We start from the raw sequence: 19782 nt of genomic DNA, 5'->3' as shown, positions 1-19782 counted from the left end.
AAATACAACCACTTGCTCTATGCATTCCAACCATGCGTGTGTGTGTGTGTGTGTATGAATCGACAAAACATATATAGGGACCGACTCATTTGCAGCGCAACAAACTCATTGTTTGGATAGGGATTAGTAGGGCAATAAAATGCTATATTACATGCATCTACAGTTACTTAGCAATAACATTATTGCCATTATCCACATTGACTTCTTCAAATTTTCCGACAAATAGGTAGAATGTAAAAGATTAAAATTTTTTAAAATATTGACAAAAAAAAAATTCCAGGAATTTAAAAATAACATTGTAGAATATATGGCTGCGTTTTTAAAGAGTAATTCCTCTTCAACCCTTCAGCGTTCATATAAACTTGCCAGAAAAAGTATCCGTACACAAAGAAATGAAAGCAACATATTAAGAAATTCGTTATTAAAAAAAACTAAAACATTTCAAACTTTTATGAAAAAGGTTTAGACAGTAAGTTTTCTAAATTTTTTCCTAAGTAGATCTTTAAAAATTAAATTTCACAATATAAAAACAAAAAAATTTACTTCAACGAAGCAGAAAAAGTATTCGTACATTGCAATATACGGTTAAAGTATTCATATTTGACAAAAAAAAAATAAGGTGTTACTAACTTGTGGAATAACCTTTCCGCTTGAGGACATCCGAAAGTCGATATGGCATGGAATGGACTAATTAAGAAGTATCCTCTTTGGTAATTTTGATCCATTCACGTTGAATGCCACGCCGATTTTACATGGTTTGCCTGTGGCGCCAACATGAATTTGTTAATATGCAAAACATATTATGTGCACATGAAATTTATACACACATTTCTCATATTTAAATAAAATATTTTTGTATGTTCTATAATACATTATATCAATTACTCTATTGCAATTACGTAAATAAAATTGAAAATTTTAAAACTTTTAACTTTAATCAAATTATTTGCTTCTTGCTATCCTAGCCGCGGGGGTCACCGGTGACCCCCATGGCATTCAACTTGTTAATTATTACATTTTTAAGCATTTCCTTGGAGGTTATGCTGTGCTGACGGAGCCTGCGCTCCAGTAAAATATTTAAAGAAGAAAATTGATCCATTGTTGACTTTATAAAAGCAAGTTTGCCAACTCCTTGCGCCGCCATGCATCCCCAGACCACCACATCTCCCCCGCCATGCTTCACAGTTGGTACAAAATTTTCTTTTTCGAGCGCAGTACCGCTTTTGCGCCACACAAGTTGTCTTCCTTTAATGCCAAATATGCAATAGTACGGTTTTCTACGTGCTACACGTCTGCGATACCCATCTTTTTTTGCCAAAGGAATTTGAAAAGTTTTTACTTATTTGTATTATTATTATTATAAAGTATTTACTTATTTTACTATTTCAAATTCTATAAACACGAAATGTATATTTTATTTTCTGAGCAATAGAAAAAACTCAGGACGTATTTTTTATAGTTGAGTTTTTAATGTAATTTTAAAATATACTTATTAATGCAGCTAAAAATGAGGCGTGTAATAAGAATTATGTTGTTTTCTTTCAGTATTATTATTTTTTAGTTAAAATTTTGAAATAAATTAAATGATTATATTTCTGCCAAGAAAAGTCTCTCATAAAAACTATCTGACAATCGAAGACGGCGAAACAAAATTTAGACGCGCCCCAAAAATGGAGAAAACCAAGGATGTGCTTTTTATTTACAGTACGTATAATAAATTTTGAATTGACACAAATAATATGCACCATTATTTCTCTTCACCCGACTCCATGAAAAATACAGCACTTTACGTTGATGGATTTTTAGAACAAAAGCTTTTATTTTTCCCCCACTATAGCTAAATAGCTTTTTTAGTGTATTTGTGTTTGGCATATCGGCTGTTAGTTCGATTCGCCAACATGTGAGATAATATTTTTTCTAATAGCTCTGGCCTCTCGATCGTAGCATGAGCCGATAATTTTAAATTTAGATGCCGTCAAAGGCTGTGGTAGAGTAAAAAATTAAGTACAGTAATCCCGCCTGAAGCATTAAATATTCATTTTTTAATGAATTTTCGTTCTTTGGCAATTAATTTTGTTGTAAATTTTTTGTTAAATTTTATCGAAATCAACTTCGACTGATTGAAGTTGATCATCGCTTACTTCTTTAATGGCCCAAGTTAATTGAAACGTCTTTTTCGAAATAGTAATTTACGTATCGGGAACCAAAAACGGTTACCATACTTTAAAATCCATTAACTAAGCACTCACACACTCGCGCAAATATTTCATTTCAGCCAAGTATCGTTCGCTCTTCATTTCAAAGAAACTCGGTGAACAACAGCATTACAAAAATTGGGTAAAAGAAAAAAACAAAAGCCACAATAATTATCATTATTGAATTATAGAATACAAAATTATGATGTAGAGAAAACAGAAGATCGCTACGTCCCGAAGACCGCTACGATATTTTTTGCGAATTTGACAATTGAGTGACGTCAGTACCGAAAATGCACAAGCCTTTTTTTCGTGGCCTCTTCTATTCGCCACGCCCCTTCTCTGCTCGCTCCCTTGACGAAACATCCGAATGTGAAAGCATACCTCATAAAACTGGTATACCTCTTTAGGCAGCTCTATTCCAGCGCTGCCAACATATGTTTATTTATATCACTGGCTTCATCTGTTGGCCACTTGCTAACGCTTGGCGAAAACTTCTATCTCTTCTTTTTATTCGCTTATTTTCTGTTCTGACGGCACCGAACTTGGGAAGGCGCACTCATGTTTTCCATCGTTCTTGTTGGAATTTGGAGATTAATTTTAGATAACCTATGAGAGAGAACTAGGCGAAAAGTATCAAGCTAGCATTTGAACCTTAACTGTGTAAAAACAAAATGGCAGTATGCCTCTGAAGAAGAAATCGGATTCCGGCGAGCCCGAAAAAACAATTGGTACGACGAGGAATGTCATGCTGCCGCCGAAAGAAAAGATGCCGCCTATCGGAATGCCGTTATCGGAGTCCAACCACCACCTATCGCAGACGAAGAGCTCCAGCTTCCTCGAGAGTCCCGCGTAATCTTGGCACAACTACGTTCTGGATATTGTAGCAGGTTAAACTCCTACCTATCCAGAATCGACCCCGACATACTAAACATATGTCCTGCATGTGAAGGTACCCCGCACGACACTAACCACCTCTTCACATGCCCCATCAAACCCGCTCATCTAACACCTCTCTCCCTCTGGACCCAACCCGTCGAAACTGCCAGTTTCCTGGGCCTACCGTTAGATGAGCTAGACGAAGACGACCGGTAATTTACACTACACTGACAGGGCGAAGATACTGCTACAACAACAACAACAACAACATGCCGCCTATAGAGCCACGCTGCGATCGGGCGCAACGCGAGCCATGAGGGATCGCTACAGAGAGCTGAAAAAGGAAGAGAGACGTATTATCCGACAGAAGAAACGAGAGGCCGAAATACGTGAGTGCGAGGAGCTTGAGATGCTGGCCAATAGGAACAACGCCCGAAAATTCGACCAGAAAGTTCGGCGGCTTACAGAAAGTTTTAAGACCGGGGCGTTTTCCTGTAAGAACAAAGACGGCGATCTGGTGAATTATGGAGGGAACACTCCTCGAGCCTGTTAAACGGTGACAGCTGCGCATGTCATAGAGAATATGAAGATCCCGATACCCCAATCGTTGACGACGGAATTGTCGTTCCGTTACCCGACCATGACGAGGTGAGAATAGCAATATCACGGCTAAAGAACAACAAAGCCGCGGGCGCCGACGGACTGCCGGCTGAGCTATTCAAACATGGCGGCGAGGAGCTGGTAAGGTGCATGCATCAGCTCCTATGCAAAATATGGTCGGATGAAAGCATGCCTGCCGATTGGAATTTAAGTGTGCTCTGCCCAATCCATAAGAAGGGCGATCCTGCAATTTGTGCCAATTACCGCGGGATTAGTCTTCTAAATATCGCCTATAAGGTTCTAGCGAGCGTATTGTGTGAAAGGCTGAAGCCCAGCGTCAACCAACTGATTGGACCTTATCAGTGTGGCTTCAGACCTGGAAAGTCTACCATCGACCAAATATTCACAATACGCCAAATCTTGGAAAAGACCCATGAAAAGAGAATCGACACACACCATCTTTTCGTCGACTTCAAAGCTGCATTCGACAGTACGGAAAGGAGTTACCTGTATGCCGCTATGTCTGAATTTGGTATCCCCGCAAAACTAATACGGCTATGTAAGATGACGTTGCTCAACACCAGCAGCGCCGTCAGAATTGGGAAGGACCTCTCCGAGCCGTTTGATACCAAACGAGGTTTCAGACAGGGTGACTCGCTGTCGTGTGACTTCTTTAACCTGATGTTGGAGAGCATCGTACGAGCCGCAGAACTTAATCGCTCAGGCACAATATTTTATAAGAGCGTACAATTGTTGGCGTATGCCGATGATATTGATATCATCGGCCTTAACAACCGCGCTGTTAGTTCTACCTTCTCCAAACTGGATAAAGAGGCAAAGCGAATGGGTTTGGTGGTGAACGAGGACAAAACGAAGTACCTCCTGTCTTCAAACAAACAGTCGGCGCATTCGCGTATCGGCACCCACGTCACTGTTGACAGTTATAATTTCGAGGTTGTAAAAGACTTCGTTTATTTAGGAACCAGCATTAACACCGATAACAATGTCAGCCTTGAAATCCAACGTAGAATCTCTCTTGCCAATAAGTGCTACTTTGGACTAAGTAGGCAACTGAGCAGTAAAGTCCTCTCTCGACGAACAAAACTAACACTCTACAAGACTCTCATCATGCCCGTCGTAACGTATGGCGCAGAAGCGTGGACGATGACAACATCCGATGAAGCGACGCTTGGAGTGTTCGAGAGAAAGATTCTGCGTAAGATTTTTGGACCTTTGCACGTTAGCAACGGCGAATATCGCAGGCGATGGGACGATGAGCTGTATGAGCTTTACGGCGACATAGACATAGCGCAGCGAATAAAGATCCAGCGGCTTCGTTGGCTGGGTCATGTTGTCCGAATGGATACAAACGCTCCGGCTTTGAAAGTATTCGATGTGGTACCAGCTGGTGGTAGCAGAGGAAGAGGAAGGCCTCCTCTGCGTTGGAAAGATCAGGTGGAGAAGGACTTGGCTTCACTTGGTGTGTCCAATTGGCGCCGGTTAGCACGAGAAAGAAACGACTGGCGCGCTTTGTTAAAATCGCGTAAGCGGTTATCGCGCCAATTAAGAAGAAGAAGTATGCCTCTGATTTTATAGGTGCTTTCGAAGACGTTCGGCTTGTTTGTATGATATACTTGTGAACTCTTATCCCGCTGATGAGAGTTGGAGCAGTTTACCAAGTCCTGCTAAGCACGGTGAAGTCAAGTCAAGTCAGTTTCGACAGAGTGCGGTAAGAGAGAAAAGGGTGTGTCAGCCTAGACAGACGGTAGCGTTAATTGAGTTTAATGACTTAATTCGGAATTATCTCATGAACTAATGCAAATTGACAACTGGACTTAATTCTCATAATTGAAGCGGATTAGAGGAATTTTCGATGGCAACATTGTCAAAAAATTTACAGTTAATATTATATCTATTGTGAATGAAAAATAATGAAACTTTTAAAGAGGAGAAAAAGAAAGACTGGATGCAATGCTACTTTGCACTAACACGATGGAAATTGCATTAAATGTTTTAATATTTCTCAGCAGTTTGAGAAATTGCAATTTAAGAATTTTTAAAAATAAATAATTATTTTTCAGTATCAGGACAGCTTATACCCGTATTTTTTGCTTGCGGCCCATCTTTTACTAACAGAACTATCCAATAAGCAAATCAGCTGTTCACTAATCCTCATAACAACCGTCTGTTACACTACAATTTTAATCAGAAGTCGCTCATGGAAGTGCCGCATATTTTAGAAATTGAGCTTCTAAGTGTGATTCGAAGTTGGGACCAAAAAAAAAATATTGGTATCATGCGACACTTTTACTTGTAATTACCAGAAGTGAAATATCACTACTCTTTCATTTAGAATTACGAGTGGTACACATATAAGCCTACTGAAAAAATAACAAATAGGTAGACTTCATTTGAGAATGAAAATGGTATGGAATGAATGAGAAAATATTTAAACGTGATAAGATATATTCACAGGTTGATGCGAAATGCTCAGTTGGGCCTTTGATGAAAAATAAAAAATTGTTATATACTTTTGGCGAGAAATCGTACAAATCTGCAAACAATGTACGTGCAAAATTGATTAGTTTGTCAAATTGAAATTCAAATTAGCGTTTATGTTAATTGTGTGTACCTAACAATGTTAATATTTGAGGTAATTATTATTTTTTACATGCAGACGCTTTATAGGTAAATAAATACTTGTATGTGTATAAAATGTAAAAAAATTCTTTTAAGCAAATTGAGATTATGAGATTATTAAATATACAATTAAATTAGTTGGCTTTAAGTTTGAAAGCAATAAAGCAATAAGCAGACACAGTTCATCTGTTCAGTTATTAATTGCCACGAACACCCTGTGTAGAGCAGATTCAATACCTCCCCTAATACTCGCTCTCTTTCCGTTATTTTTTTATCTCCACAGTACAAAAGCTTATTTTACATTATTCTAATTTTTTGGAGCCGTTCGCAAATTACTTTTATTTCATTGACAAGATGAGCCCTCAATCAGATCAACCGATTTATTTTATTCGAAATCGAAAATTCAACAACTGCGCAGTCTAAAGCCACATCGGATCAGAGTTTTAGATCGCTAAAGAAATGTTCTTGAGGATGATGATACAGCTCTTTTTCACTCTTACAAGTACATACATACATATATCGCTCGTATATCACCGGCTAATGAATTTTTTTTGAGGTGGTAAACAGAATTTGCATTGACAAATCAGGCCAATATGATTTGTAGTTGTTAGTTCAAATGCCTATTTTAGTCAAAAATAGGACGAACGGAATAATTGCGCAATTATGATGCTACATGATATTCCTCGCAAATGTACTAATTCCAACAATTTCAATGAAGATTTTGGCTGATATTTGATGAACTCACACACAGTTTTAATGGAAACTGCGTTGATCCCTGCCATTTCGTTTACAAAAAAGCCGATGCCACCAATACAAATGCCAGGAATTTGGAAAAATATCAGAGAAAGATATTGTATATCTATGTACCTCTCCGACAGACTCAATAATTGTAAGGCTTCTTGTAAAAAATTTTCCGAAAAAATACTGAAATAAGTTGTAGAGTTCGTTTCCACAGTAAATATAAGCTTTTTATTTATTTAATAGTACAATATTCTAACACGTAAAAAAAGGGGCACTGGCTGCCAGCACCTTTGGCTCGCTGATGTAAAAATAAGATATTCTTGTAGTTAACTTAAAGGCCTTACATGTAAGTTAAAGGTCTGTATTTGTAACAGGTGGGAGTAGAACACTTAATTAATTAGGACTATGGTCAAAATATAATAACTACGTAAAAGAAGAAAATTTCAAATCAATTTTTTGAATCCAGATTCCGAACTAGAAATTCTGATATTTTTGATATATTTTCTGAGGAAGTAGTTCTTTTAACAGTGTAGAAGGTATTTAATTACGAAAGATACTTTTTCTGATTGGTGCAAAATGTGGGCAGTCGTTGAGTAGATGGCAGACCGTTAAAGATGATGAGTGCCAGTGTTGGCAACAAGGAGGACTGGGACCATTGAAAACGTATGAATGGACGACGATTGTGTGTCCTAGTCGTAGGCGGACAAATGCTTTGATATCGTTGCAACGGCAATTTAGTGGGTAGTTTGGTTTTATCCTGTTTGGATTATTACCGATATTATGGTGGGTGGGTGGATATATTTATGCTTTTATTACCTTCAAATCGTCGTGGCGAATTTTTAATAAAGCCGTATTTCAATTGTCTACATATTTTCTCAGGCCTAGAAAATTATTCTCTTTTTGGATAAATAGGTATCTACATATTAATATCCACCCACTTTTTTTCATTTCACATTGCCTGTAATATAAATTTAACTACAGTTAAACAGAGCATTTAAATTCTCATAACCAAATGTAATTTTCGTTGTATTAGCTTGATAAACATAGACTCTCTTTAGACCCTCTATAGATTGAGTGAACTGAAAATGTTATGTTAAGAATATTAACCATTTTGCAAATGTAACATTTTTTTTTTCAAAGATATTTTCAGTCATTGCCAGAGCCACTAGAGCATTAATTGATCAATTACTTTATATCTGTCATAAATATATATTCTTCTCCAATAAATTAAGTAAATACTGCCATTTTTTGGAAATAAAAGCAAACATGCAACTTTCAGATTAAAATTTTTACATAGAAAGCGGACAGCTCGGAGAGAGAGCTGTAGTTAACAGATCTCAAATATAAACAAAAGTTAATTCTGTTGTGGTGGAGACGCTATTAGTTAGGGCATAAGCCATTAAAATTTAAGTATGACTTTCAGTATACAGAGGCGGCCAGATCAGATGCAACTACTTATATTATCCTATTATAGATTAAAGATATCCTACCGGGGCAATAGTTGCATGGGATTTATGTAGGGTATGTGTGCAAATTGGAAGTTCGAATTTGAATTGTTTCGAAAAGTAAAAACTGTGTACCAAGAATAAATTTGCAGATATTGCCTTACATATAATCAATGTCAAATATCCCTTTAAAGAATAATCCAAAGAGTAGATCACAGTATTCTGTAAACCAGCAGGATTGTTACGTGAAATCCCGCGCTCATCCAATAAATAAAATAAAATTAATCAGGTTTCTATCGCGCAGACTCTTGCATTCATTATATGTTTGCTAGACTGGACTGACCCATTTCACCTCACATTATTTGGGCGCATTTAAAAAGACTTCACATCCATATGGTATTTTCAAGCATACCTATGTAATAAATTGAATTTTCGACATTCTCAGTTATGCTAAAAATAGCTGCTCATAAAATATACGCTTCATTTTATTGAATTAAATTTTGTGTTGATTTTATTTCTATTTAATCAGAAATGAAGCAATTTGTTTGCCAAATTCTACTAAAAATATTTAGTGAATCAGATGAATGTACATAAGTAAATAAACAAAATATTCGCCGGCGATAGACAGCTTCTGTCATTTGTGTTAAAAAAAAATATATATACATGTACATATGTGTGTATGTATATTTGAAATATAATTAAATATGACAAAAAAGCTCGATTACTTTTACCTCATTTTCCGCTTTAAAACAAATTTACAACATAATGAAAATATGTACAAATAAAATAAGTAATACATAGACACATATAATATGTGAATGTGTACTTTTGATGCCAATAATAGTTAGAAGCTCGGAACCTACAATTGAATTCGATCAAATCATATGATTTGTTATATTTTGTAAATAAAAAGTAAATAGATTCCAAATAATGCTACTTTTAAAAAATATTTCAAGCATTACTAGGAATATCTATATACATACATACATTTGAAAGCAAGGTGTGCCAAAAAAAATATTTCTTAAATAAAACGAGGCATTTGGTTTCATTACTGCATTCATTATTCAATATCTACAAGAGTTATACATAAGTATTTGTAGAAAGAATTCATTAAACAAAAAAAAAAAAAAAAAAAAAAAAATTAAATTCAATTAAATCGAGATGATAAGGCCATCATTTACTTTTTCTCACACAAATGCATTATACTCATGACACACAGGCGGAGACTCCAGTGAATGTGTGCCGGTTATATGTATGTACATTTCTAACTACTTTAAAAAGTGGTTTTACATATATAAGTATATACGTAAAAACGTATACATTATAGTCTGCACTAACATAATAACTTTTTTAACGTACCTATATGTACGTATCGTCAAACATATATGTATGTTTGTACACAAGCACATACATATATACCACATAAGTAAAACTTTGTATGTACATACTAATGTCTACTTATATATTGCACATAAGCAACCCAAAAAGCTGTGAATGTTTGCAAGTTCAGCTGGTTAAGTCAGGGTATGACGTACTAGACAGACGTTCGCTTCGCACCGCTTCTCATCATCGTAAACCATCGTTAACGCCACGATACTAAAAAATGTTCGTTCGTTAGAAAGTCCGATTTTTTCATTTGTTGTTTTTATTTTTGTTTGTTAAAAAACAGGTCGGGCGTAGTTAGTATTATGCAATCAACATTTTCATTGTTCTCATAAGTTCTCACAGTGGTGTTATCAACAAATGACAATGTTCGTATGCAAACATTCTTGTATACATACATATATGAGTCAATCGTGCAGAAATATAAATATATATATGACTATATTTAAAAAAATTATAAGTTTATTTAATTCCTTTTGGAAGATGATTTTAATGAACTTTTTTTTACATTTTATTTATTACAAGTGGTTCTCTTAAAGCCTACATACATATTTATACATATAAATTTGTATTTGAGTGTGCTTGTTTGTAGGCTCATATGACACGGTTAAGCCTTCAAGTGGAGTCGATGATGTCATTCGGAGCCGCTAATTGAGCACATACGCACGAATTTTTCATGTAAATTTTCGTATACACGCAGACATGTGTTCAGTTGTACATATGTACTATGTATGTACGTATGTAGATTAATTAAAATAACGTCAGAAGTTCGAATATTTATTTCGAAGCAGCAAAAGGAGTTTCTAATTTTTTTATTTCAGGGGCCAAAAAATTAACAAAAGTTTGAGTCAGATACTTCATTTATGTGCTCGTATGTATGTGAAAGCTAGAGAAAGAAGTAAGAGAGCACCAACTGTGGTAAATTGCTGATAGTGACCCAATTTTGTTTTTTCAATCAAAAGGTTCCCATTTGTTAACCATCCACACAATTTTTTGTCTCTCAATAACAACATAATATGTACATATGTACATATGTATTGCATAGTTAAGTGCTCCATTGAAAATGTTCTAATTTTATACCAAAAGGTATAGTTTACCTTTTTTTTCAAAAATCTAGCTTTTGATGATTCAAATATATCTTCTTGGACTGTCGAAAATGTTCGGCAATCACGAGTTGGAATCGTTTAAAGTGATTCACAATCAGCCAGTCAAAGGGAAGTGTCTAAAAACATTGGGAACGATTCGAAAGAAAGCAAATCAGACTTCATTAGGGATTAACGTCAAGAGACGTCCAAAGATTGTTTTTGCATTTTTCCACAAAAGTGGTAAAAGTCTTTGATTACAATTCACCTTTGGGTGACCCGGAACGATTATTTTGCATACAGTTCAAGCAGCTCTCAACTTCCGGTCGTTATGTGTTAAGTATTTCTGTTTAGCAACCAAATACGCATGTTCGGTTTAAGGCAAGAATGATAGAAATAAGAATGCGCCAACTATTTGCTCTTCGCAATAAATTTAGTGCTTTTTTATATAAGTTGGTGTTGTTTGTTTTTAAGTTGGTGTTTGTTTCATATTTTTAATTTAAAGCTACCGAAACTATAATTTAAAAAGAAAAAACTTTATTATTAAACAAAAGAATGTTAAAAAAGGTCACTCTGAGAAGATTTTGTGTTAATGAAAATTTGTTGGTTCTTATAAAATTTTAATATTTTGAAAGTGTAAATTTAATTTTTAATCTTTTTAAGGTTATGCAAGAATAGTAAATGCCCTCTCTCAACTCTTCTTAACATTGAAAACCTTTTTACACATTTTAAAAAGTGTTTGAATTTACTGAATGCGAATTAAAACCATAGAGGTGTAATCGTTTCTTCCGGTCCTAAATCCTTAGTGGGACATAGGGCATCAAGAGGTGTATTAATAGTAAAAATAAAAAAACAAAATTCCAGAAAATACTGGAGAAACCATAATTTTACAAAAAGAGTACCTTATCTTGTTACATAACCTCAAATATAGCAAAAAAGTCGTTCTCTTAACAAAAAAACTCATAAATTAAATCGTACATAACTATTACACATTTATTAAAAAAAACGCACATTTTAAAGATAATTTGTCGCATATACAAAGTTCTTTAAGTAATTCACTAAAAATTTGGTGTTTTATTTTCTTTGAATATGCATTTTAGTGCGTTTTTTTATCCAAAGCTAGCTGCAGTAGCGAGAGAGAGATTTGACTGCTGAAAGGAGAAGAACACCAACAACGACTGCAATCGCGGGCAATGGACCAGATGTTAAAACTAATTTGAACTAATTTAAAAAAAATTATATTTTATAAAATTATAAACAATACGTTTAATTAAAACAGAAAATGTCATGAAGAAAGAACTAAGACTCCGAGACTAAAAAACAAAACAAAAAATCCTAAATCAAGTTACGAAAATGGTCATACTGGGGCTAAAACGATGCAAATCATTGTTAAATTCGCTGGGAACAAAATAACGGTACCACGATAGGCGCCATCTCATTATTCTTTCCATCATGGGTTTAAGGGCTCACGAGAGTCTACCGCAACAAGTGGGTGATTGTCTTAGAGCAACCAATGCGATATTTAATAAAACATCCCAATACCAAGATCGAAGCATGTTAGAAACGATATTGCGATCATCAGAGAATGCGTGACGTCACATCGCCATGTCAAATTCGCTGAGACCAAAGTAGCGGTACTACAACCGGCGCCACCTTATTACTCTCTCCATCCACGATGTAGAGAACACAAAGGTGGCGCGCTATTAACAGTCCTGCTATTTTGTTTTTTAACTAATTTGACAGAATTGGCTGTTTTGAGAGACGTCAGCACAGAGAATGAACAAGCTTTTGGGCCTAAGTTACTTGGATGTGCATCAATCAGGGAATATTTTGTTGTTTAGATAAAAAATTATGAAAGAACGAATGATAAAGCCTCCTTTGCTTCCTACATCCATCCGCGTATTCTTTCTCTTGTTTTCATTTGTTTTCTTTCAGCTGACGCCTTGGCCTAGAGATGGTGCAAACTTGTGCCCATTATTCATGCGCAAGAGCTGGTTGTGCGCTGGACTTCAGACCCGTCCCATGAAACGCGTATTCTTTCTCTTGTATTCATTTGTTTTCTTTCAGCTGACGCCTTGGCCTAGAGATGGTGCAAACTTGTGTCCATTATTCATGCGCAAGAGCTGGTTGTGCGCTGGACTTCAGACCCGTCCCATGAAACAAACGTGCAATGGAAAAAGTATGAGTTTAAACAATATAAATATATATATACTATATATGTATATATATTTTTTTAACATAAAATGAAGGAGATCTAATTTAATAATCGCCAAATAAAAAATTTTTACTACTCGTACATTTACTTTATTTACATGCACATTGGGTGAAATACTTACATTTTCCTTATAATTCATATACGCTATGAAATTATACACATATACTTATATGTCTCACACACATAATACCCATCGTTTCTAATTAAATGTATGCACCCACACTGAATAGTCGCCCTTTAAATCGTATATATTATTAAATTGTTAAAATTACACTACAATATACAATAAAAAAATAATAATTTCTCGGACGTTAAGAGGTCAACGCCATTCCCCGATGATCAACAAATAGCGTGCAATGGGAGTATTGTTGGTAAAATAACATAACCTACATAAGTAGGAAAAGTAATTATGTGCCCACCCTAATGCAGCTCCCACACAGTTCCTTCACAGCGCTGTCACTGCTACTCATGCTCTACACTCTGTGTTGTGTTTGACATTTTTATATTGCTGCTGCTCCTGCTTCTGCCGCCTCAGTTACCAATAGTCACATTCACTTCATTCGAGTAGCACTGACGCCACTCAATCTAAGTTGACTATGTGATGGGGCGAACGATGCGGCAAATGTGAGGAAGTAAGTGGCAAAACAAAAAAAAAGTAAAATAAAAAAATAATACAAGTGAAAAATAAGGAGAGGAGTGCCGCTTAGCCGAAGAAGAAACAAGGAAATTAAAATTAAATTCAATTGAACTAACTGGCAGAGAGTCAAGTGCAGGTGACCCACATTCACGAACTCTAGTGAATCGCTTCATTTTGCTTACAAATCCATGAGAAGACAGGCACACAATTCAAGATACATAATAAGTATGAAGATATACATAGGTAATCATATAAATAACCGAATTTATATGGTCATATGTATGTGTGTAATAATAATTATCTTAAAATTAAAAACTTTAAATTATACTTCGACAAATTATTTGTGAAATTAAATCTGTATTTGATGCAGGTATGTTTTTGAAATATGCCCATAGTCACGATTTCAGTTAAGTCAATCAATATCTGCAGTAGAACATTATGTGAAGCTTTTTATTAGGTTCTTTACCAGTTGAAGAAAATTTTTATATCATTAGGTCGTGAATTTTCTTTAATAATTCGATGCAAAATTGTATCCAAATAAAAGACAAATGCTGTTAAATAAATTGTGCTTTAAGATCGTTACCAAGTAAAGTCTATCTGAAACTTAAATATGTAGATACGTCTGTTATTGACGCGACACAACCAAACAAACATGAAATCCTCTCAAACAAATAACTAAACATTTCGTCTTTTATATTATGTGTTTAGATCCGAAAATATTTATTTTAGAAGACGTGGACCGATTTACTGCACATTAAAGAAGTCTGTGATGAGGTCTTTTGGTGAAAATTCTTTGATGGTAAATGTTGTCTCATTTATCGATGAAAGCCTTACTAGGTATTAACCAAAATATGACTTCAAAAACTTGGATTTCATTCAAGTGAATCACTGTTATTGCTCTCACTAAAGTTCATGCACTTTAATGTTCGAGGTTGCGCTTTAATGTTATTAATTTAAACTTTCAATGAATACCTTTGAAATTAAAAATAAGTTTGTAGTTATTTAGTAATTCAACATATTTTTAAATTCATACATACTACAACAATTGCTCTTTTAAAGTAATAAGCTAGTAATATAATAGGTTTGTTCAAGTTTTGGTGTTCATGTATCCGAAAAACTTGCAAAGTAGGGGAAGTGTGAGAGCAATATGAAATTCCATTTTGAGAGGAAGTTGCTAGTTTTTTTTTACTTATAAGAATTTGCAAGTGAGAAAAACAGCTGATCGCAAAGTAAAAATAAACACGAATTCAAACTTGCAAATCGAGTCGAAATGCCAAAGTTAAATAAAAATTGTGATTAAAATGGAGAATGCAAGTAAATATATTTTAGATAAAATTTATAAAGTTCATTTGAAGTCATATATTAAATAGGAATTGCCCAATGATACATGTGGAGATATGTGCTTCTTAACCACAACCTCCAGTCACCGTTGCTGCTGTTTCCGAAATACAAATCGAAAGAATTAAAAGTATCTTTTCTGTTTTATGCTTGTACTTCTTGGTTATTAACTAATCTAGCAACAAATGTATGTATATACATATGTATATGCACTGTATATTATACAGATATGCATAGACGGAAGCGAGAAAATATTAAGAAAGCTGTGATTGCCACAACAATACAATTGCTAATGGTATGTTCTTCATTTGACAGCGATGATGAAGTGGAACAAATTATTGTGGACAAAATAAAATAATGTGATGTAAAGTTCATTATTTTGCATTTCATTTGCTTTATTTATATTTTAATTTCATTTTTTTTTTTTCAATTAAAAAAAAATTTTATTTTTATGATTTTTCCCGCCAACTATTTAATCAGCTGTTCGTAAAACATGCAAATCGTTGATGTGTACTTTATTTCTACTTTTGTGTGCGACAGTTAAATGTAAACTGACAACGACGTGTAGTGTCTTCTCGAAAGTTAGATCGTGTAGACCGATTGTTAACAAAAAACAGACGGGCGCAGGGTAATTCAGAATTGATCGGCCAATTGTTTTCAATGTCGCCAGCATTTCTCGAGACTATCTAAATAGGCTTTTGTTTCATCGATAGTCTCTCTCCCATTCGACCCAAATCTCTTATCGACGAAACATCTTTTCATTTTTGAAAACAGAGAATAGTAGCAGTGGCTAAATATGCAGAATATGATGATATAAGTACTTAGTCTCAGAGGTTATGTAATAAACACAATATTCGAGAAATAGCTACCTCGTGACTTTTGACCATTTTGCCGAAAATTTTTATCAAGATGCCGACAGAAAAGTAAAAGCCTGTTAGTTCGACATGTTAGTTGATGGTAATCAACAATCCCTGTTCTCGATGTTCAGTTGATATCGGTTGATCACAACGTCGGTATAGCTTTGAGAAAAGACCGATGGATCATATTTACATGCATAATGCGATAAAAAAGAAAAAAAAAACAATAATTGAAGGAAAATTCCAAATAAATTTATTTTTGATTATTTTCAAATTAACAAATGAAACCAATTTAAATTACCGAATTGAAGATTTGATTTAAAATTTCTATCACACCAATACGTAGGGGAATAAGTAAAGAATACAAACCGTCTCGATGTATGCTGACTATAACGGTACTACATTTTTTATGCGCGAATTAAAATCTGAGGAGATATCAAAAGAAAGGTATTTTAATTGCCTTTCCAATGATGTACTTGGCCATTTAAATTTTGCGATATTCACCTTTCACCTTCGATATCTCCTCCATTTTTAATCGGCGCATAAAACTTTTACTAACGTTGTAATTAGCATAAACAAATTTTCGAACCTCATTTTTTTAGCGAAACGATGCGTATTATTTACTAATACCTAGGTATGTACATACATACATACCTACACTTGCATATTAAAATTAAATATTTTTAAATGCGAAAGCTAACATTTTTGTACTGTTTCCACAACAAGTTTTTTTATAAAACGTTGCAAGCAATATTGTTGTTAGTTATTGTTGTTTCAAAATGCGTAGTGCAAATATTTTAGAGGTGATTTTCCACCATTAAATGTATAATTGAACAAAAAACCATATTCTGTACGCCCTTTTCGTTAGACCAACTTGATTAGCTTTTTCGAATTGCATTGAATTAACAGAGATTTATGTGATTGTTTGTATGTAAACGCTGATTAAATATCTAGCCATTCGCTAACCATAAAAATGCATTTGGTTGATTTCTTGAATGAAGCTCTTGGCGCGGCTTGCGATTCATTGAGAATTAAAATAATGCCTCGAACGGTAAAATGCGTGACTGAGTTGCATATTCGAAGACATCACCAGTTTTAAATACGAAATGTTGCGGCTGTGAAGTGGGGTATCTGTAATTAATTGTAGTATAGCGATAACAATATGAATGACGTACGCCAACAGCTACAGCGACTGCGGCGCAAGCGGTGATATCATTCTTCGAATTTTCGGAGATTCGAAATCCAATTGGATTTAACACTCGCACGGCACTGTAAAATCAGCTTGCGTATAAAAGGAAGGCAAACTATGATAAATCGCGCAAAGAAAATAAAACAGGGAGTGGACATAGTTGCCAATGTGTGTGCGTTCAAGAGAGAGAAACATAACATTGTAGCAGTGATGTCAAAACGAAAAAATTTTTCCCTTTCACCAATTGCACGAACATTGAGGGATCTTACTCATTTTAAAGATTACGATCGCTCACTCAAGAAACTCGATAAAATTTAGTCAGAGGCAATAATTTTAAGGCTTAACTTGTAAGAATATATGACGTAGTCCATAGCTGAATAAAATAATTAATATAAAAATAATCAATTAGCTTAAATTTGAGCACTAAAATATTTTTAATTGCAAAAAAAAAAATACTAACTTGATGTTGAAGAAATAATATACAGGTTTATTTAACAAAAAAAGGTAATTTGAAAAATCTTTTCACTAGTAAACTATGATTTAAAATTTTATAAAATAAAAATTTTAATGATGAGTATGAGTTTCCATATGCAAAAAAATAAAAACATTGGCATTGACTGCTTTAACCCCAATTCACAGAGTTTTTTATATTATAATAAACATTAGATGTAAAAACAGAAATCAGTTGGGCCGTATACACTTAACAGGATAGTAAAACTGGAGTCTTTGTTTCGAAAATTTGATTGAATTAAAAAAAGTAAGACCTAAAAAATAAATAAGTATTTGTTTTTTGCAATAGTTTTTCTCCATTTCGTGGCATCACTGCATTTTAGCTGAGTATCTTAGAGTATCCTCTCCACCTGAGATCATAGTTAAATTAAAATAAAAATGTTATATGTGTATGTATGTACTTCAAGCACTTTCTTCCCACACTATTAATTTAAATATATCTGAGGGATTCTTAATTACACAATTTTTTTTAACAAATAGTACCATATATATTATCACACCTTGTGCGCTAATTCGCACTCTTCTTACCCATTTTGCTCGTTGCTCCCTTTCGCGGTTCTCAAATACTCGCTCTCTGTCTGATACAAATTCACTCGATATCACGTTGTTGTTATTTTATTGTTGAGGCACTGCTGCTGTATGTTCGAAAAGCACCACACCAATATAATCAGTCTCGCGTTTACGGAACACCACTCAAATTGGACAATTTCTTTAACCACTACTCCGCTACCGATACCACATACACATGTATAAACATGTATCAACGATTATCGACTAACCAATTGGCCAATTGACCGATTCCAACTAGCTTTTTTCCCAATGGAACTCTTGATATCCAATTCTAATTAGTAAGCACCTTTTTGCCCTTTATCAATCAATAACTTATCTTTTCCGTATTTATTACTTCTCAGACAGTCACGACCTTCGTCTCCCTTTTCACTTCCAATATTTTAATATGTAAAGCTTCCTAACGACTCACAAATCACTGGACTTTAGTTTTGCAAATGCAAATATACCGACATCGAAACGAATTTACACCGCTACTTTATTTCCAAAACGCAAGAACTTTTATTGCATTTTTCCTTTTAAAACTAATTTTACGGAGATACGATACCGCTTATAAGCGACACCACTAAATTTTATTTTCCTAATTTTGCGCACCAAAAAATTAACCACCACACACCCGCTGTAAGCACTATATCGCACCGCTTCAATTTTCGAATGAACTTTATTTCGCTGTCGATTCGATGGACAACTTCAGGCGAAATCATTCGCCACAGTTCACTGGTTGCACCAGATTCGAATATCATACGAATCACAGGGCGACGAGTGAACAAAGCGCAGGGCGATTGGGATAAAAGAAATATTGCTCGAGGTTTGGTTAATCCCGAGAACGTAAATATTAAATACATATAGGTATGTATGTTTTTATTCATTTATACTTACGTTATTTGCCAATTCGAAATTATTCCTAGCCAATAAAATGAATTAAATTAAAATTAGGTTGAATTAAGCTAAAAATTTATATGCTGAACTGAATTAACTGAAATATTATAATGGGAAAAAACGTAACATAAAATAAAATTAAATTTTACACATTCCTCATAAATTTTTTGGGGAATAAAAACGTTTCCACAATCTTAGGGCTATGTTTGTACCCTCAGCAGATTGTCTATACGTGTTCTCTTTATGATGTTACAATAACAAACCCCGTCTAAGTATCAACATTTTTTCAAGGCCAACGTAATTATTGACTTCTAATATTGCAAACGTCTAGCATGAGGTGTCTTGGCAGCCTGCATAATACTACTACGCCATACCCACAGGAAGCCCTACGGATAAGGAAAGCACCAACCAAGTGAAAACATTCTAAGAAACAATAGCGCCAAACCTCGATTAAGCTTCAGCAGTCAATTTGTGTTTAGCATAAAAGCTGGTAATCTGAATGTTGTACGTTTTATATGAACTTTGAATACGGAAAAGAAAAGGATAGAGGAAGTGGAGGTTTGAACTTCTATTGTACTTGCATCCAAACACAACCCCTTCAATAAACCTAAGATGGAGCTGGGTT

At 34.6% G+C, this 19782-nt stretch overlaps 1 protein-coding gene across 6 annotated transcripts in view; it reads right to left on the bottom strand.

Annotated features, from left to right (window-relative positions):
• LOC128855396 (actin-binding LIM protein 2) overlaps positions 1-18947 on the bottom strand; it is a 50027-nt gene extending 31080 nt beyond the window's left edge. For 3 of the 6 annotated variants that reach the window (XM_054090260.1, XM_054090261.1, XM_054090264.1), the window contains exon 1: positions 18240-18947. In XM_054090260.1, coding sequence (XP_053946235.1) covers positions 18240-18243 — 4 coding nt within the window. In that variant the 5' untranslated portion in view covers positions 18244-18947. The remainder of the gene's footprint in view (positions 1-18239) is intronic. The other 3 variants (XM_054090262.1, XM_054090263.1, XM_054090265.1) reach the window with 1 other exon arrangement.
• Positions 18948-19782: the final 835 nt, after the last annotated feature.

Source organism: Anastrepha ludens, chromosome 2 (assembly GCF_028408465.1).
Source record: "Anastrepha ludens isolate Willacy chromosome 2, idAnaLude1.1, whole genome shotgun sequence".
Taxonomy (NCBI): domain Eukaryota; kingdom Metazoa; phylum Arthropoda; class Insecta; order Diptera; family Tephritidae; genus Anastrepha; species Anastrepha ludens.
This window is presented reverse-complemented; position numbering and strand designations above follow the sequence as displayed.